Source organism: Gavia stellata, chromosome 9 (genome assembly GCF_030936135.1).
Source record: "Gavia stellata isolate bGavSte3 chromosome 9, bGavSte3.hap2, whole genome shotgun sequence".
Classification (NCBI taxonomy): domain Eukaryota; kingdom Metazoa; phylum Chordata; class Aves; order Gaviiformes; family Gaviidae; genus Gavia; species Gavia stellata.
Genome location: NC_082602.1, coordinates 6970098 through 6990690, shown reverse-complemented (window position 1 = coordinate 6990690; position 20593 = coordinate 6970098). Strand labels below are relative to the sequence as shown.

The 20593-nt window shown below is 43.7% G+C and overlaps 1 protein-coding gene across 1 annotated transcript; it reads left to right on the top strand.

The window, feature by feature from the left end:
- Positions 1–439: 439 nt before the first annotated feature.
- Positions 440–16162, top strand: NRBF2 (nuclear receptor binding factor 2). Its single transcript, XM_059821367.1, has 4 exons — positions 440–493; positions 11759–11843; positions 13436–13476; positions 14639–16162. The coding sequence occupies exons 1-4, from the start codon at positions 440–442 to the stop codon at positions 15353–15355; spliced, it is 897 nt and encodes a 298-aa protein (XP_059677350.1). The 3' UTR covers positions 15356–16162.
- Positions 16163–20593: the final 4431 nt, after the last annotated feature.

The following is a 20593-nucleotide window of genomic DNA, read 5'->3' as shown; positions in this document are numbered from 1 at the left end:
CGCAGCGCCGAATACAAGGACAATAAGAGGGGAAGAAACGACGGGCGCGGGGCCCTCCCCCGGTTAGGGAAGGCCCCCTCTCCGCCTTTCGGAGGCCGCTCACCCGGTCCCCCGGACCGAGCTCCCCTCTCCCCTCAGCGGGGCACCGCGACGGCCGCCGGCGGCGCGCGCACCCGAGGGCGGGAAGACGGCCGTTGGGGCGGTGCGAGGAGGACAGCTGGAGGGGCGGGGCGGGGCCAGGAGCGGCGCCCGTTGCCCCGGCGACGCTGCCCGAGTCTCGCGCGACCCGGAGGCTCTCGCGAGGCGCCGCCCGGTACGGGCCGGGCGGAAGCAGCCGCCGTGTTTACAACCCGCCGGGGCGGGGACGCGGGAGCAGCGGCGCCGGCAGCCGGTGGGGGCCGGCGGCACCGGGAGCGGCGAGCAGGCCGCCTCCGCGCCCATGTGCCCGCAGCCCCCGCCGTCCATGGAAGTGATGGAGGGGCCCCTCAACCTGGTGAGCGCGCGGCTGCGGGGGGCCGGGGGGGGGTCCTGTTCGCCGGTCCCGCCGCCACTCTCGGCCCTCAGGGGGCGGCGAGCGCCCGCGGCGGGGAGAGGGGGACACGCCTCCCCTCTTACCGGTGGGTAACCGGACGGAGAAGCGCGACTTGGACAGTAAATAGGGTTCTCTCCACCGCCCGCCCCCCCCCCCCCCCCCCCGCCCCAGCACCTGTTCAGGGCTTGTGCCAGGCCCTGCCGCGGCGGCACCGGGCCCTGGCCTGCCCGGAGGGGAGCGGGGCCGCGCCACTGTCCCGGACTTGAGGCGGCTTCGGGGAGCGGGTGGGGAGCGCGCGGGGCCCGCCCCAGCCCGGCCCGGCCCGGCGGCTGAGGGGCGGCGGTGGCCCGGCCGCGCAGCGCTGCCCCGCGGCTGTACGGGCGCTCCCGCCGGGCCCGCGGCTGACGGCGGGAGCGGGGCCGCTCCGTGCCCGGGGGCAGCTGGGAGCACCGCGGGAGGGGAAGCAAGGCAGGGGTGCCTGCGGCGGCACGGTGAGGTTGGGGTGGGGGGTGTTAAGCCTGGCCCAAGGTGCGAACACAAGGGATGTTCTGGGAGGAAACGTTTAGAGGACACGGGCCATGTCTATGTGAGTTTAAAGAGTTTCAGAGACTTACCAGGGCCCACTACTGACTAGATGCTTCTTTTACTTTCAGATGGTGAAATGCTTTAAAATCAGTAATTACTCTGCTTAAACTAAAGCTCTAAGGAACTTTGAAACACAGATACCTGAAAAACGCATCTTCACAAAAGCTAATCAGATTTTAAACAGCCTAAATTGGTAGGTTTCCATCACATACACAAGATTTAGGGTCAAGAACAGGTAAAACCCACAAGGCAGCAGAGAATTATCAAAGCTGTATCTTGACTATGCCTCAGATACAGTGATACACAGAGTATTCCCTTAGAAAACTAGCTTTGGTCCAGCAGTCCAATTAGCTGGGAGCAGTACACCAGGAATACAGCTATAGTGCTTCCAGGAATGAGTTTAATCCAGAAATTGTTTAGACATTGCCCTGCAAACCTCGGAGACTTGTATCAGTTCAGGTTTTTTTAATCAAAGCTTGTTTGCTCCAGCTTGGTGTCAGCCCTGGCAAACCCTCGTCTGCTCCATACAGAGTCAGTCAGGTACTTCTGGATTGCTCCCTCTAGTTTCAGAAAGGCTTGTAAAATTGGCATTGCAGACTAGCCATGGAATTAGGGCTGACAGTGTAGCAGGAAGATGGTCTATTTAGATCTGAACCAATGGTGCAGAACCACTATGGATATATCTGCATCCTTCTGTCTCAGACTTTTTACTTTGTATACTGGAGGCCCGTTGAAATAAGGAACAGCAGGAAGTAGAAAGCTCTTGTTGATATGATGGGTTTAAATTTAGACAAACTTGCAGCATGGTAATGCAGGAGAGGTAAACTATAGCTATTTCACAGACACTATAAAAACCTTTTTAAAAGTAGATCTAGTACATGAGCTTCTAAGGAGAAAATGATAACTGAATATTCACTAGTAAATGGCTGAAAATAGCAATTTTGTGGCAGTGCAGATATCACCAGTTAGTAGTGTTTCTTACTGAGACCACTTACTAAGGATTGTAGGAGTGACAAGAAGGACTAAGCCTGGTTGATGATCCTCTGACCACGATAGCAGTGTGCAGTTACCACACCTGTCTAGCACCAGGATAACAATAAGATCAAGACAATTCTGTGTAACAGATGATACAGGAAAGAAGTTGCTTTATACAGTTTTGTACAGAAAATTATGAAGTTGCCTGCGCAACTTCCTACTCCCTTTTAAGGGGTACCCTGAAATACAAGAACTTCTCTTGAAACTGCTGCACAACATAGTCATGGATCATCTTATATAGAAAAATGACCTGTCTTTTCAGGTTGTGTCAAGCACCATGAAAGTGCTTCCCTGACAAGAGCTTGGATGGGTACAGTACCATGGTTAGAACACACCCACGTTTTTACAAGGACGTGAACAGGAGTAACTAGAGTTTTGCAAAGCTCTTCTATTCACAGTCCCACTCTGCAGCTGAGTTTCAGGTTTGCAACAACATTCAGGGAAGGTGCCAACCTCCAATATAAGAATGTTCATACAAGTTTTTGATACTATCCAGTGTCACATATTTCACTTGCTTCTCCTGTAATTCTCTTCTCTTACCTAAGTCTAGTTCCTGGGGTTTGGAAAAGCACAACTTTTTCCAAAGATGCCATACCACCAGAGAGGAGGGGGGGGAAAAAACACCCCTAAACTACAAAGTGGTTTTGGATACACTAATCGTTAGGCTTATTTATCTAGTATCAATAATTTAAGTATGAGATATTTTCCTTCTTTCAGTATGTCATGGCTTGCTAGTTTTTGTGAAATTGATTTTTCTTTAGTTAAGGCTTTTCATTAGAATTTGCTATAGTTCTTGGATGTTGCTTTGTCCTGTAAAACTTGTTCATTAGTTGAGTATTTGAGCATCTAGTCTTAGTTAATGGAAAGCATGGATACAGTCCTGATTTTCCTGGGGAGCTGATCTGACAAAAAAAAGAAATCCGTAGTAGTTTTGCAGTATCCTAATGTCTCCATTTCTCTGTCAACATGTAACACACCAACTGCACTTAATCACTTGTATTGGTGGCTTTCAGTTACTGTTTATATATTTGACTATTTGCTTAGCCTTCCTAATTACAGGTGGCATGCCATACCTTGTCATAGTCTGCTGACTTCAAATACATTTTTTTTTACCTTCTGAAAGATATGTTTCCCTCAAAATAATATTTTATCTTTATGCATCTGGGTCTTAATGCTTTAAAGCCTCAGTGATATTTCTTTTTCTTAAGTTTAATTATATTTGGTTTCTCTAATTCACCTATTTACTTCTGTAGATGGCACTAGACAAATACTAATTTGCTTTCCAGATCTGTTTTTTTTTTAATCTATAACTACAGTGTTCTTTGTTTAATGGAAGCTTTAATTGTTGACCTTCAGGTCTAATGACTTCAATGAGAAATGGACCTATCTTTTTAGAATTTGGGTTTTAGTTCTTCAGACCCCTTTTTTCTTTTAAAGTTATTCTTATCTTTTTGTATACCTTCTGTGTCATTGTTGCATGCTTAACAAATAATCATGCTGAGTCTAACCCCATCTTTCCTTCTTTTAACCTTTCTAGGGCTTGTGCTACAATACTAACTGCTGATTTGATTTTTCCACTGAGCTGTCCTCAAGGTATTAATTGTATCCAGTGATACTTCATTTAGGAATAAATTTAAACAACTTTTCCAAAATCTGTTGCCATCCTCTGAGTTGTTAGAGCTCTGGGAAAGTGTTTTGGGGCAGCTCTGATACTTGAGCATTCATTTTGTCTCTTCCTCTTGCCCTTTTCCCTCCTCCCCTCTCCCCCCTTAGTGTACTGTATACTTTGCAGATGAGAAACATTCGATAATCATGAAAGAATGGGTTAAAGCCCTGATCCTTATGCTTTTACTAATAAGGAAGCCAGTTCTTCAACCCTACAAATAAAATATTTAGATTTTTAAGTTCCACAGCGCACTGATATGGACTAAGCATAGTCCCTGCACCTGCAGGCAACCATATAGCAGATATGTAGTCCAACTGAATATTGTTTCACGCATAATCTAATGCCATAAACTAAGACATACCAACATTCTTTAACAAATTAAAACTTTTACTGCAAAAACATGAAGATAAGTCTCATAAGACAAGACCTCCTGTAAAAAAATGAAGTTAAGAGCTTCTCTGTGCTACCTACTGTAGGGGCAATTCCTACTGCCATCTGGTTTAGGCAAAGAATCCTGATCTTACATTCAGCAATAATTTTAACCCTAGGTATAGGAGCAAAAGGTATCAGCCAGACACCTGTGAAGATTTTCCACACTTAAGAAGCACAACAGCACACTGCTGACTATCAGAAGCTTGGAAATACTGCAGTAAAAATATGAGGCAAATAGTATCAACCTCCAGAAGAGACTAAAAAGGAACCTTGCTCGTTGAACAGAGTCCGACACCCAGGACTTCATAACTCTGCAGAGTCTACTTTAATACCTCAGTATCTTCCTGTAGGATATGTGGTAAGGAGCCATACCACCTCTACCTTGTATTCTTCCTACAAGGTAATAGCACTTTGTATGGTTTATAATAAGATAAAATCCAAAATCTGGTGAATATCTATTGCCTGTAAGTTTCTTGAAGTGTAAGGGATCCAGCTTGAACAGTTGTTGTTTTGATGAAAAACAGAAAGCATGGACCAGTGGCTGGAGTGGAAATAACACAACAAAAAACACATATTGCAAGAATCTCACATAATGGAAGCTTTTAATGTTAATGATGTAAGACATTGACAGCAACCATTCCAGTGCAAGCCAACCAATGGTCTAATTTAAGAAATGGTTTAGAAGTGAGGCGAGTACTACATCCACACACAGGCAAAACAACAAGAGTGAAGTGACTGGAGGTGCTGAGGTGATGCATCAGATACTGGGCGAACAGCCAGATCAGTAATAGCCTCCTTGGAAAAGCTCGACAATGTTGTGCTCAGTCATGTGACTGCTATTAAAGCACAACACAAAAGTGTTGCATGTTACACGTATAACAACTTGCAGTAGCTCCCAGTCAAGAACATAATTAGCTAAGCTACAGGTGGTTGACAAAAGCATTATTTCCTCACTGGTATCTACGCTGTTTGGGTAACCACCAGCAGTGTGTTTCTGCTGTGTCACGCTGGCATTGCGTGCATTTCGTCAAGCCATGCAGTCCAGCTCTGAGTAAGCATGCCTAACAGTTTAAAGACCCAAATGAAGCCATCTCATAGAGGCTGGGGAGGCAGCAGGCTGAAGTCTTTCTGCCCCACTTGTTTGAAATTGTTGCTCCTGTAATAGTTTGTTTACTGCACAATTTGTTGTGATGACGCAGTTGTCCCTACTGAGGGGTAGCTCAGTTGCTGTAACAGCTTGAGCCATGTGGTTTAGGGCTACATATAGGAGCCCAGATTGTTTTTGTTTATTATCAGGGCAGAGGAACTGTTCTCATTTAGCTTACAACCTCCCGTTAGTGAGACTTGTGTAGTACCAACTGCAGCACTAGATAAGGGGACAAGAAAAGCATTACCAAAGCATCTGAGAACTGTAGGTATACAACACTGCTCTGACAAGCAAGGTGAAGCATTTAGTGCTTTTATCATACTAAATGGATGAAAAGGAAGAGAATGAGGTTGATTTGACTATGCAATAGGTAAAAGGATGCCACTCCTTAATGAAGTTGCAGGTGATCAGGGAAAGAGCTGCAGCTATGCCTGTATGTGGTTTTTGAAGACTCCACCTAACCTGAGCAGTGTGCATGTGAGTTGGTTTCATTCCAGATCTCTTAATTGCATTTGCATGGTGAGGAACTCAGACTAACCATTTTATCTTAAATTTGTAATAGGTTGGGAACAGATGTGTAGTCAATTAGAGGTATTCAGTGAATTAAGGTTGGCTAAACAACTGCTTACTTGTCTGCCTATATATTTAAATTCTAGTACTATTTCTTACAAGCAAGTTGAACTTCAGCATCTTTACAGTTCAATACAAAGTGAGTGAGGAGTCTGTTAATATTGCGAATACATTCTCCTGAGAGTTTCACATACTTGTTTTGCTCTATATAGTCACACTAACCTGTAATTTACAGTTGAGTCATTGTTCTGTCAACCGTGCTAAGTACAGGCTTTCCAAGACAGAAAATTGAGTTAAACATGTGGCTAGTGGTCTTGGTTGAGCAGCCACAATGGGTTCTGCCATTTTTTGTTTCTTCTTCAGTCAACTCTATCTTTTTCTACAGAATACAAGGAGTATTTTTAAGGGGGCTTGCTTCTGTTGATAAAGCTACACATTACCACTTCTTCAGACTTAGTGGCAAATATATTCCCATTATTTAGCATAAGTTACAGTACAACTCTTTATTATTTTCACTTTTAGTGTAACTACCTATGAATACAAGCATTTTCCATAGTCACCCTGAGTTTTATTCTTCATGATTGCACTTTTTTTAATTAAAAAAAAATGGATGGCCATAGTTTATTCTTGGACCTCTCAGGTCAAGTTTTCCACTTGTATTCTCTCTTCATTCCCTTTTTCAATGCATATGCAGACATACACATTCAAACCTTTCTAAGTTCACTATCTCCTGGTAAGAAGGGGTTTGAAAGAGACTTCTGTAGGTATAGCACTGACAGAGTGTTTGTGGGGTGGGGGGAACAATGGTGCACCACCTCACCCCACCCTTTGTGGCCTGCTGCTGTAAACACCCATGTAGGAGATACTTAGCACTCTTGTACAATGTGGAAGTAATGCAATGTGCACTTTCTGACTCTTCCTTTCTCCAAAATACTTTCTTAGAAAAACAGCCCTGTATCCTTCAGGAAACAAATGCTCAAACAGATCCCTCATCTCTCAAAAAAAATACCTTCATCTTTGCTTTCAGCAGTAAGAAAGCACAGGTATTGATCCCTTCTGGCAAGGATAACTGGTATCTGCAGTCCATAGCATAAAATAGATGATGTTAGCAGCAAACAGTGGTTTCACTTAAAACATTTACAAACTGTTATAGAACTTTTTTGCAGTTAGCTTTCCTCAGGCCCCTTAATTTTAGCAGCTGGGTTTTCCTGTCTTCATTTGTAACTTTATTAGTAAGGCACTGTAATCTGTGCTTCATAAGCATATTAAAATACATCACTTTCTAGAGAGCCCCTTACAATGAACAAAGAAGGCTATAAGCTTAACATCTTGTGCAAGGCTTTGTCTAGTGAAGAGCTGTTTCCATTAGGGGAATAAAGAAAAAAGATACACAAGACTATCTATCTCAGCTACAGGAGAGCTGTTGCAAATTACTGCTCTTAGGAGAGGGTAGTAGACTTAACCTATTTGAAAATTAGTAGTACTACATTTACCTTTTAAAAATATTGTAGGATCAAGGAGGTTTTTTTCCTGTTACTCTTCTTTCTATAATAGCTATCCATCAAGTGGAACCATATGGGAAAAGCAGCAGCTTTTTTCCACACACACACAACCTAAGCTGGAATCACGTGGTAATCCTTTAAGTTGTAATGGTGCACAATCGCTAGAAAGAAAATTAGCATTTTTATAGTTTGAGGGAGTGGTAAGAAAACTGGTAACTGGGCTTTATGGCTTCATTTCTCATGGCCTGCAGTCACATCACTGTCTAGTTTTTATTTGAAAAAAAAAAAAGGAAGTTGGATGTTAATTTTTGGGTGGCTAAAGAAAGTTCTAGGCAAAGAGGAGACCTACATTGCTGTTTTAGAGGGTTGTTTGATCATTTTTTTTATTCTGTTGCTCAGAGATTACATAGTCAATGGTTCAGGTTAGCTGGGTGGAGAATCAAATAGAAACATTTCTTTGGAATAGCAGTACAAACTTACAAATGTAAGTATCATCCCTTAACACCTCAGCTACAGTTAGAAAGTTTGAGGAAAACTGTCTAGCTTACCTGCTTCTGTAGTTGATCCAGAGCAGTTCAAGTGCTACGATAAGCCATGCACCAATCCCTTAAGAACCAAATATGTTAGAGCTATGTGAGGAAGCTTTTTAGCTTGGTCATCCTTCACTCACACCTGCTTCCTCTTATGAGAGTCAAGTTGTTACACCTGTCCATTTGCCTGCTGGGAATTCCTGCTCGTCTGGATTGGGAGGGACATCTGGAAGTAGTTGTTGAACTGCTTCCCCCCTTCAATTCCATAGTTTGTTATTATAATTATTCTTACACCACATCCTACATTTATTTCCAGCGCTGCAACTGGAAAAGGAAAGAGAAATCAGATATATAAACCCACTGCAGTTATGCAGCAGCTGTTTCTGTAATCATCACAGCAGCAGGACCAAAGTCAAAGCAGTCCTGCTTGAATCTGTTGGGAACCAGCATAACAGCTCTGGAATTGTTGGTGTAAACACCTTCCTCTAGCATGACATCAGACCAAGGATAAACTTGAGAGCCATTTTTTTCACTTTATGATATAGGACCAATTCTTCCATTGCCAGGTTTATAACGGGATACAGGCCACTTTGAGTTCAAAACAGATTTTGCTAACAATGGTTGGATGCTATGTGGCTAAGTGTAGCTGAGCGCTAAGAATAAACCAGCAGACTAGACAAGATATAGACGCTTATCCATGATATGTGGCTAGTAAGCATCCAAGTACTTCTGTTGCAGCTTCATCACTTGCTGCTAGGAAACAGCATCACTAATTTCTTCAGACTGTTGGTGATGAATAATCTACCATGAAAACAGAAGAAATTCCTTGGTCCTTGCACAATCAACTATTTGGAACAAACACTCACAGGGTGGAATAAATGAATAAATATTTCCTTGTCAAGCTGGAAGGAAAACATACAAAACGAGGACTTCCTCCCCCATGACTGACTGCAAAACACAGAATCACTACAGTTGGAAAAGACGTGTAAGATCATCAAGTCCAACCATCAACCAACACCACCATGCCCATTAAACCATGTCCCACAATGCCACGTCCACACGTTCCTTGAACACCTCCAGTGAGGGTGTCTCCACCACTTCCCTGGGCAGCTTGTTCCAGTGTTTCACCACTCTCTCAGTAAAGAAATTTTTTGTAATATACACCTAGCTTTCTCACACAAGGCTGTGTTGAAACACTGATTTTTATTTTTTTTCCTCTGCTGTTGTCCCTCTTGTTTCCACTGGGGAAGTCTGCTGCTCTGCATCAGAGTAAGATAGCCTGACATCTATATATTTTAATGTAACAGCAGGAGAAGCATTTTGACCTTGTAATCATAGAATCCTAGCTTTTCTTTTTGCTAGCATCTCTGGACTGTTGTTTTCCTAATTTTATTAACAATCTAGCCCAACTTCTTCTGACTCCCTTCAGCTTCACTGGGAGTTAATTGAGAATGGAAATAATTTAATTGCTCAATCAAATAACAACTGACTGTCCTCAAATGTTCTGCATGTGCTTAAGTGATTTGACGAAGATCATGCTCCAGTAGTTTAAAACATATGAGAATAACCTTTGAAAGCAATCAGACTCAAATTCTTATATGTAGAAACTAATAAATGGAACCAGGCCCCGGCTTGTTGAATTCCTTTCTTAGCTCTTCTGTCTCTAGCTACCCTGTTTCCTCTTTCCCTGTTTTTTTAGACCTGCCCATACAGTTTGCAGAAGCAGCTGTATCAATACTAATTTATTGAAAAATTGTTCTGCAAGAAGCTAGCTCAGGTGTTTTTATGTCCATGACATAGCTAATTTGTAACTGGATGAGCTGCCAGGAATAACCCAGGAGGTGGCTCTATATGAGCTGATACCGCATGTTCATTCCCGTGCGAAGTAAGTTTATCTTTCCAGCATACATCATTTGTAGGAGTCCATAGAAAAAGGCCATAAAATAGATGATTTTCCAATAGAAAAACACTTCTTCTTCTGAGATTATGTAACCTCAGGGCAGAAGAAATGGGGAATGCTGACAATGCTATGAAGATTGAACGAAGATGAGGAAGAAGAATATAACTGAAATATTCATTGTGAAGAATCAAGAAGGGGGTTTTGTGTGGTTTGGGTGTTTTTGGGGTTTGTTTTTTTTTTAGAACACTCCATATTAGCATATGAAATCAGTTTTAGAAAAGCCAAATATCTAAATGCAGTGATATAACTGCTAGGGATTGCTTAAGAACAGCTGTTGCCCAAAAGTGTTTTCTGTAGAAGTCATTCTATTCTGTGGTGTCAGAGCTGCTAAAATTCTGGTAGAAAATTGAACTTACTGTAACACTGTAGGCGATATGTCAGTTTGGAGGACAAAGAAATTGATGTGCATTTTGGAACTTATTTTTAAAATGGATATTAGTATAAGTATCATGTTAGTCCTGATAGAATCATGTTACCATCCTGTTTGGAGTATCTGACCTTTGATGCTTCTTCCAAGACTGCAAGAGGAAAGTGTATTTCCATAAGGCCTGTAGGGAACCAGCTGTTCTAGCATCTTAGGCTATGGACAAATGCTCTCATTTTTACGTTGATCCTGGAACATGCTTAAAGTGAGTCAGTGACTTACATTCACCAAACATCTTAAGTCTGATATGTTTTATGCCTTTATTTGGGTAAAGGGAGGGAATAGAGAATTTGTATGGGTCAGAGACAGAATTATAGAGAGAGATTTCAGGCTTTCAGCTCTGCTTCCCCTACAGGTTCAGCCAGTATGGATTTGGTAAAGCTCTCTTGAGAAACAGTAATCTTAAAAAAAAAAAACAAAACAAACCACAAACAGGCAAACACTTCCTTCAGATTCCTAAGTGTCTTGTATTGTTTCACAGAGTCAGTGCCTGGTACATGACGTCTGTTTACTTCAAACTCAACATGTACTAAAGCAGTCATGGATAGTCTATGTTACTGACAGCCTTGCCAGTTAGTGGTTGTAGCCTTTCATATTACATAGCTTGTCTTGAAGGAAGGACCGTAAAATTCATGTCTTGTAGTAATGACAAAAAGACTTGCTTTCATGAATGTTGCAGTGCTGGTTATGCAATACTGTTTCTCACTGAGCATATGCAAATACTTGCATCAATTGCTTGCTTTCAGCAACATCCTTAATCTACCTTAGTGGTTTACATTAGTGGCTTACAAATGCTAGTATAGACTTAACTGTTGTACAGCAACAACGTAACTTTGATATCTTTAACTATGGCTGTGCTGCTTCCATTAATTGGTGTAAGCTGCAAACAAAAAACCCAGGATCTTTTGCAATTTCTTCACCCATTGGTGAAGCAGCATGAGGCAGCAGAAAGTGTCAAACCAGCTGCAGCCTGTAACATAATTCAAATATCTCGCATTCTGCCAGGTAAATTGGTCCTAAATACTTACAGCTTCTCATAGCTTCTTATGGCCTTACTGGTCTTTTTACACGACTACAGTCAATGCCTGACTATAAAGGAGAACACGTAATTTCTGAGTAACAGCTTCAAAAGGATCTTGTTGTGTACACACTATCTTTGCTGCATTAACAAACTTCAGTTCTTACCTGTACAGTACAGATTCTTGTAAGGTGGTATTAACAAAGAAATCAAATTATAAAGCTTGGAAGGGAGTGGGAGCCTAAAAGCCTGAGAATTTGAATCAGTGCAGTTTCTTAGATGTACTGATTACTTTTAAAACAGGTATAACTATTTGTTGGTTAACCCTCATTGATGTAATGCTCTTTTTATTTTAAGGCTCACCAGCAGAGCAGAAAAGCAGACCGTTTGTTGGCAGCAGGGAAATATGAAGAAGCAATTTCTTGTCACAAAAAAGCTGCTGGTGAGTAGGTATTTCTCACATTCCAGCTCTTAAAATCAGTTTCTAGATTTGCATGCCTCGTGTAAGTAGAATATCTAGTTACTTGCAAAATATTATTTTTATTCTTAGAATGTGAATCTGTTTTTCAGTCCAGATCAAGAACCTTTTTGGAAACTTTTTCTCTAATATGAGCAGCTAAAGCCAGATGTTTCCAAAGTTGTTTTGATTGGGGGTGGTTATCACTGAGAAGGCTGTTCTTGACTCAAGATGAAGGTAACACCCTTGTGTAATGCACAAACTGCAGTTGGGGACCTGCTGTAAGCCAGTTTCACTTTACACGTTGTATTTTCTTCACTGCTTTCATAGCTGAAGTCACCTGCCTTCTCTGTTGATAAAGGAAATACTTAGACAAATGTTTACTTACAAAAGTTTACTTACTTCCTTTTCCTAATGTTTGAATCAAGGCAGCTGAGAACAGGTGAACAGGTGATGAGCTCAGCTTTCCCAGAACTCAAGAAAAACACCAGATTGCATCGCAGGCCTTGACGCTGCAGTTGACAGCCTCTCCTAAGTGAGACTTTGTGCATTTACCCGTCCCTTTAACTAGTCACGCTTAATTGTGTTGGAGTCCGTCAGCTGGCCGAGAGTGCGGCAACTGCTTGGCAGAAGAAGAAAGAGGAGGTCTTAATTGATGCAACAAGTAGGACATTTCCAGTGACAGAGCTTGCGTGGAGACAAAATAAGTGGCTACTCTGAACATCGTAACCTAGATACCAGGCATTCTCACTTTCCATTCATAAATACTAGAAAAACCCATAAAATGAGAAACTGATAGTTTCTTTGGTACTTAGGAATACTCAGAGCAACAAGGGAGCGCACTTACATTCTAATATGCAGGCTTTTCTTTTTGGTTTCCTTCATGTCATATACCAAGCCAAAACCCAGAAATGCATTGAATGTTTATTGCTTTTCTTCATCTGATGATTCTATGCCATTATCTTATAACCTTCCAAATTTGGTTAAGAGTTTCTCATATCTTGTCATTTTCAGCACTAGCCAGATACGCTCAAAGTCTGAAGTGCTGCTCTGACTGTAAGCCAGCACCGTTTCTGGTTTGGAGGGGAAGTTGATGAAAAAAGTGGGGAACTACGGACTATACCTCTTCATCAAGAATAGAATTAAACAGCATGACTTCATAATACTGGTGTGCCATGGGCGAGCGGATTTTACTTAGCACATTTTGTCTTAAAATGCCTGTATGTTAAAAGTCTGGTACTTAGCTGTGTTTCTTCCCTTCACGGGAAAGTTGTTTTGAGACTTTCTGGAAATGACTGCTGTCCTCCTCTGAAAAACAAATTGGAACCACCTGAGCCAACAGGATGCCATGGCAAGGGTGTAGCACGTATTACATGATCTTACAGTAATTTTTTCAGACTTTTGAAAAACAGCAGGTGTTTCCAGCCACTGTAACTTGGTAAATACTTTGCCTCTGGACTGTTGCTTTTATGTGGGGATTCAGAACACGGAAGGTCTGAAGCCTTTTGTTAGCTTTTATGGAAATGTTCAGGTTTTGTAACCCTGTCCTAAGTGTTTATCAATTTTCTCTTCTGCAGCATACCTTACAGACGCTATGAAGCTGACCCAGTCAGAGCAGGTGAGACCAAAGTGCAGCAGACACCAGAATCAGCCATAGCTGTTGTGTGCCTCTGTCCCCTGACTGATCATACCCCTCTTGGGCCTTAGCCTCTGCATAGTTTTCTGAACCCACAGCAACTGCACCAGGAGTTTCAGAAGTGCAGTGATGCTAGTCTTCCTTGAAAGTTTTTCCAAGTTTACATGGAGCAGGGACAAGAGAACTAATAACCTATCCAAGTGTTCTCCAACAGTGGTTTCTAGTCTGCAAAAGGCATCTTCAAGTAGGCGATAAAACTAGTTTCATATTTAACTTTTGCTGTGAGGCACTTAGGCTGCTTTGCTGAGACACGAAGCTGAGCATCTCATCTACAGTCAGTAATTTTGGTTTTGTTCACCCTAACTGGGGGATATCCAGAACAACAGCCCTACACCTTTCCTTATTGATTGCACAAATCTATCTGTGAATGTAGTAGTGTAGTCTGCTCAGCACTCTTTTATAGCAGCAGGCTTTGATTTTAGCCAATATTATCAAAGCAAATAACCCTTGGAGATCAGACATCTGTCTTTCCTCCAAAGGGTCATTCTTGTAGAAAAATGGTAGCCTCTTACCCAGGTAGTTCCCTTGAGTTATTAACCACCATGCCACCCCCTTCATTAAATATGGCTGAATCATTGGAGACCATATCTGGCCTTGGAGCACTTTTCTGCTTAGTGTTGGGTGTTATTAATATGTCTACTCAGATACCATCACAGAAGCATACAAATAATCTGTATTATTCAGCTAAAGTAAGTCTGTGCATGCCAAGTGAATCTCTTCCTTCTTGGTGTTGGTCATAGGTCAGTTAAACTCCTAGTGCCCCTGCTCAGAGGTATTATCATAGCCTAGTCAGTGACTCAAAAACAAAAATTAAACAAACAAAAAGACCAAATGTTAACTCGCTCCTTCACGATACTAGTAGTTATGCTAAATTTGGGTGACATATCTGAATCTGTTGCATTGTACAAACAGAGATCACTTCTTGTTGGATTCAGTATCTGAATAACAAAAGCTTCTCCCCTTCTCTCGGGTATGCTGTGACGCTGTTTATGTAAATATTTACATGCATGTAACTTTACTTGCATGAATATTTGGGTGGGATTAGGGATCACCAATTAAATTGTTTAATCTTGTTCTTACTCAGGCTCAGCTATCACTGGAATTACAAAGGGATAGTCACATGAAACAGTTACTGCTCATCCAGGAGAGGTGGAAAAGGGCAAAGAGGGAGGAAAAGGTGAAAGCCCAGCAGAATGCTGACAAGGAAGTAGCTGCACATCTTCAGACTTCTTATAAGCCACCTGCTGAAGACTCTGATGATCAAAATGTATTGGTTCCTGTTACTCAGAAATACAGCCCTTCCACAGAGAAACATCCACAGGATATTCAGGGTGTCTTTGACAGGGACCCGGATACGCTGTTATTTCTGCTTCAGAAAAAAAAGGAGCCAGTAGAAGCATGTATTGGGAGTAAAGCTCCAAAAGATGACAAAACAATAATAGAAGAGCAGGCAACCAAAATTGCAGATTTGAAACGGCACGTAGAATTCCTTGTAGCTGAAAATGAGAGATTAAGGAGAGAGAATAAGCAGTTAAAAGCAGAAAGAGCTAGACTCCAAAAATCTCCAGTAGACAAGGAGTTGGATGTAGATGCTGACTTTGTCGAGAAGTCAGAGTTGTGGGGTCTGCAGCAACACTCAGAATCTACTTCTTCAGCTGCAACTTGGCAGAAGTTTGCAACAACTGCTGGGAAGGCAAAGGACATTCCAATACCCAACCTTCCCCCGCTGGACATCCCATCCCCTGAACTCCCTCTGCTGGAACTCTCGGAAGATATACTGAAAGGACTGATGAATAGTTAAAAACCAGGAAAAGCGCTCAGTGTAGTTACCCAAACTTAAGAAAAGGGAAAACCACCAGGACAATGGTGATCTGAGGGCAGAAACATCTAACACAACCCTACTGTTGGAGAAAAGGCATTAAAGCAACTTTGTTACTGTGAAATACACATCATATCTGATCTACTTCATAAAAGTTAAAGGTACCATAATCGGTATAAGACGGCAAGCTCTTTAGTCTTTCTCCCATTGTTTCAAACCAAATGACTGCCTGGAGAATGTTTCAAGTAACACAATCCTTCAGGGTTTTAAAGTATGCTATATGTAATAGTTAGTTATCTATAATGCCATAAATGATGGTGCAGAACCTAACTGTTATGGTTGCCATTTGGCTGCCAATTCATATTGAAAAATGCTTTCTAGCATGAATTTAAACTGTGCATTTCATTATGCATAACTTTGTTAATTCAGATACAGTGCAATTTATACACCTCCTAGATGGATTTATGTGCCACGGTCTATATTCCTGACCATGTTAACCTCAAGTCAGGAGAGATTTTAATTTCCATTCTATGAAGGAACCAACTTATTAGTTCTGTTGATGAGTTTTTTTGGGTTATCTGTTTACATAACTAATCAGGGTGCATCGAATCTAGCTATTGGTTTCTGTATAAAGTGACATTGTTTAAAAAAGAAAAATCTATACGTGAGGAAAAATACCCTTTTTGTTTTCAGTGATGCATGAATGGAAGTAATTCTAGCTGGCAGTATTTGATTGAAAAAGAAATTGTTTACAGCTTAACCTGATTCAAAAAGGATATGAAAATAAAAACCAAGGTGTTTTGACACTAAACGTGTGTTAAATATCTACAAATGTTGCAGAGTATAAAAACAAATTCAGATTTATACTAACAGTGTTAGCGTACGTGTACAGCTGAACTTCTGTGTTCATCGTCCAGCAAGTACGGGAAAGCTGGGATGAATTCAGAGGGCCTAGCCGATGCGTGAAGTGACTTGGCTGTCTAACACATAGAGAGCACTGAAGTGTCAGAGGAAGTAGCACTACGGTTTTACTCGGGGACAGGCTACCCGGAGCTGAACGGCACCAGCAGAGCTGTGCACACCCACTCAGGGTTGTGGTTTCTGAGGAGGGCCGTGCAGCCCTCCTCACACTCAGCCCCTTTCAGCACGGGTCAGCCCGTGCCCTGCCGCAGAGCGTTAGCCAGCCCTACCCCTGCACTAGAGTGTTACCTGAACCCAGGCTTTCCTGGGGGGGGGTGTTGTAACATGTAGTGGAGGCATTAGTTAACTTTAGCGGTTACTGATTAATGAAAAGTGTTAAGCGTTGCAAGCTACCCCATTTTAAGTTATTCTTGTGCTGTTACAAGGTGAACTTGCTTTCCAGGGGTACATTTTTCTTCCAGATTAGACTTGGAAGAGCAGCAAGAACACCTGACTGCTGTGCAAATTCTCCCCTTACCTCTGTATACCTGGTGTCTCCTGTGCGTGCTTGAAGGAGAGCAGGGACTGGAGGCTAGAAAAAGCCTATGGATACACAGGTAAGACGAGTTCATTAGAGGAGGTCTCTTGTGCTGAATTGTAGCAGGAAACGAATCTTGCTGGGGAAAAAAGTGTTATTTTTCAGTTGGAGCGGTTTAGGACGTGGCCCCACAGAACAGTGTGATGAGGTAACCTGTTCCAGGTCAGCCCCAGCTCGCTGCTCCCACAAAAGGGCAAGTTACATTCTCCGCCGTCACCTGCCTGGCTGGCTGTTACAGGCAGCAAGGTAGTGGAGCGTGGTGTTTCTATTCATGTAAGTAAAGCAAAGAAAATGGTATGTGCTCACAAGAAGGAAATAAAATTATTTAGGCACCTATCTCATGTCACTGCCAGGGATGATAGCCCAGGGCTGTTAGCTACAGACATTTCAGCTGTCTCTGTAAACAGCAGCTATAGGAGAAGGAAGGAATTTTTAGCCTGGCTACCTCTGCTGAGGAGTCAGGATTCTTCAGAGGGAGGTAGGGGAATTGCAAGCTCTACCTTCTGTTTTTAAGACTAAACTGTCCCTTCATATATAGGTGCATAAACAAAACACCAGATCCAAAGGAAGCTGCTTCTCTGTAGGAAGATAGCCGAGCAGGGGCAAGACTCCACGCTGCTACTTTTGAAAGTGTTGCTAAAATTTTTCTCTCTCCTGCAATGCCAGTGTTTGTTCTTGCAGCCTGCCTACTCACCACGTGACTGCTGCTGGAATCAAACTGCAGGCAGCATGGCTTAGCACGAGAGTTTGCCACTCCCGTGAGGGATGCAGAAAGGAGAAGGGGTGCAACGTTCCCTTTAGTAGGACAGGAGCACTAAGCTGCAGCCGGAGCACTGCTAGCGTTACTGCTAGCGTTACAGAAGCCCCACGAAGGTGATGTGGAAAGCTGAATATTTCTGTGTAATACAGAGACAGTCCTAGAGCTGGAGCAGGCGATACCAGTAAAGAGTCAGACCACGGCCTATTGAAGACCACAGTTGCTCCTGCCAAAAGGAGAGCCCTGGCACTGCCAGCCTCCTCTTTTCCTCCCTTCCACGCAGCAGCACGGCCAGCCAGCCATGAAGCCTACGGAAGGACGGGCATGTGGGAGCAGGTAGGATCACCCCTTTCAGCAGCAGCAGGGGACACTTGTAAAACATCCTGCAGCTGAGAATCCATAAAATGCTTTATGTTCCAGGGAAAAAGCTAAGTGTATGAAATAAGATGAAATATTTTAATTTTTCAAGTAAGGAATCCTTCAGTCTGAATTCAGAGCTAAGCAATGACACGGTCCATTTAAAGAATGAAAGGTTGTATAGAGAATACTCACCACTAGAGGACAAGTTTTACGGGTACATTGGGATAAACGTAAGGAAATTCTTCCCCGATGTCCGTCAGCAATTAGTTTATCCCCGACAGTTTAAAACCGTTTTAAATGATTGTTGCCTTCCAGCTCGTTTGAGTTCTGGCACGCTGAAACGATGAAAGCAGCAGCCGCTTTCCCTTGCCTGCACCTCGGCGCTGGCCGGCACCGGCGTTCCCGCACCTCTCCCGCGCTCCCTCCCCACCGGCAGCGCCCTTTCCCTCCTCCCCCGGACGGCGTTACCCGCCCCGCGGGCAGCCCCGCTCGCCCCCCGCCCCCCCGCCCGCCGCCGCCGCCGCGCTCGGTTGCCGCCGACCGCCCCCTGGTGGAAGCCGCGCCCTGCGCCGCCGCCGGCAGAGCGCCGCTTTCCTTCCGTCGGCCGGCGGACTCCCCGAGCCGTGCGGGAGCGGCGGAGAGGCGCGGGCTCCGCGCAGTGAGACACCGCGCGTGAACTACAGCGGCCGCAGCCGCGGGGGAAGTTAGCGGTGGTCGCACAGCGTGGAAGCAAAGCCTGGGGCGGTACCGGGAAAGCTTCCCCCGGGCGGTGAGTCTGAGCTGTATTGTTTTATACCGGCCAGAACTAAACACTGCTGCGGTCCGCTATTTCAAAGTGTCTCACCAAGAGCCAGTTTTAAACACGTGTCCAGACACTGACTTCTCTCCATAGACTCCGCCTTACCACAGAAACCACTCTTGTCTTGGAAGGCAGAAATACTATCCCTGTTGAATGCAGCCAACATACGCTTTGCAAAAAGAAGTTGTAATTACCCAATCTCTGGCTGTATCTCCACAGAAGGAGAAACCGAAGAAAGGCAGCTGGGAAGCAACGTGGAGTCTCCCGAGAATAAAATCTGCAGACTGCACCACAAGTTGCTACTTACAACGACAGCTAAAACCAAAATACAGAAGTGTTGGGTTATACATTTTGGTTTTATATAAAGGGAAAAGAGGATCTTGTGACCTCTTCCTCTGACAGCATTTCCATTTTCAGGAGCTCTGGCCTTGGACTCCTTCCCACTCTCCTGTCAGCAGCAGCTCTTCAGCCATCTGCAATTCCTGTTGACCTGCTTTCAGTGGTGGGGACTACACCTCATCCAGGCTCCCTTTCCCACAAAAGGTTGGACCAGATCATCTTTCGAGGTCCCTTCCAACCTGGGCCGTTCTGTGGTTCAGGGAAAGCAGGCTCACTAGAAAAATAGATGGAGAAAAGCAAGTACAGCCACAGCAGCTGATAGAACACCTACTGAACTGGACTAAAAATACAGTAGGAACCAAAATCAATCAATCAAACTGTTCAAAAGTAATCAGAGTGGTAGTGTGGCTGCCACAAATCAGCTATAGCCTGGACAGCATTTGCCAGACCTTTCTGCCCCAGTACGTGGCCCGTGGAGTTCAACTGCACAGCAGGAAGTTCATTGCTCCCTAAAGACTCAGAGCTGGGGCCATCTTTTCCTCCACCTCCTTTCTCTCCCGTGTTTGTTTTACCAGCAGTAACCTAAACTTACCCAGGCTTTTTGTCTTGTAATCAGTCAAAGGGTTCCCTCAGGCCCGTTTGCTGCAGGAGTTAAGGTATTCCTGAGATCAAACAATATGAAATCCTCAGAGCTGTGAGAACACAGGATTTCCTGCCTCAGAGCTACTAAACCCTACTCTTTAATTCCACTAAGGAAGCACAGAGCTACGATAAAACCACGTGCCCAGGGACTGGGAAAAGAAACAGGCAGCTGTGTCAAGACAATATTGTATCGGTACGGTTGGAAGGTACCAGAAATGTTCACTTTGAAACATAACAGTAAAAATCCTTCAGTCTACCACTCCGCTTGAGAAAAGCCCCTGTTTAAAAATGCAACTGTTTGTATGCAAGACATCAGGTAAAACATCTTCAATTTTCTGTGAGGCAAGATTTTCCTACTAGCTATATATAGATCGTAACTTCCTTTTCAAAACCTATGAGAACAAATGAAAAAAGTACAGAGGTTAGTTTGTGCGTGCTGCTAATGCTACAGATCATCTGCTCCTCGGTCAGAGTTTCCTCAGCCACCCTGCTGAGATGGAAAGAAAGGGATGTGCCGGTGGACACTGCATCAGAGGAGCCCCCACGCCACCGAGTGCTCCCCTGCCCTCCTGGGGCACACGTATCACCGAACACAAAGGCGGAGAAGGAAAAGTGGCACTTCTGCCAACAAAGGGCAGGTCAAAAGGTGGAAAGCAGGAGCACAGCGGAGAGCTGACATTGTCTGAGGCAGAGCTGGGGGTTAGGAGGGGAAGGCACAGCAAAGCCTTAGTCCAGGAGTCCCAACAGGGAGAGGCGGCTCATCCAGCACGGATGTGGGGGAGAGCACAAACATCCTGCTCGGGAAAGCAGCAGAACAGGGCGAAG

What these genes read in the sequence shown, in the direction of transcription:
- NRBF2 (XM_059821367.1), top strand. Translation starts at nt 440, where the DNA reads ATGTGCCCGCAGCCCCCGCCGTCCATGGAAGTGATGGAGGGGCCCCTC. An exon ending in TGGAGGGGCCCCTCAACCTG is followed by an intron (nt 494 to 11,758) that starts GTGAGCGCGCGG and finishes TTTTATTTTAAG; the next exon opens with GCTCACCAGCAGAGCAGAAA. An exon ending in AGCTGACCCAGTCAGAGCAG is followed by an intron (nt 13,477 to 14,638) that starts GTGAGACCAAAG and finishes GTTCTTACTCAG; the next exon opens with GCTCAGCTATCACTGGAATT.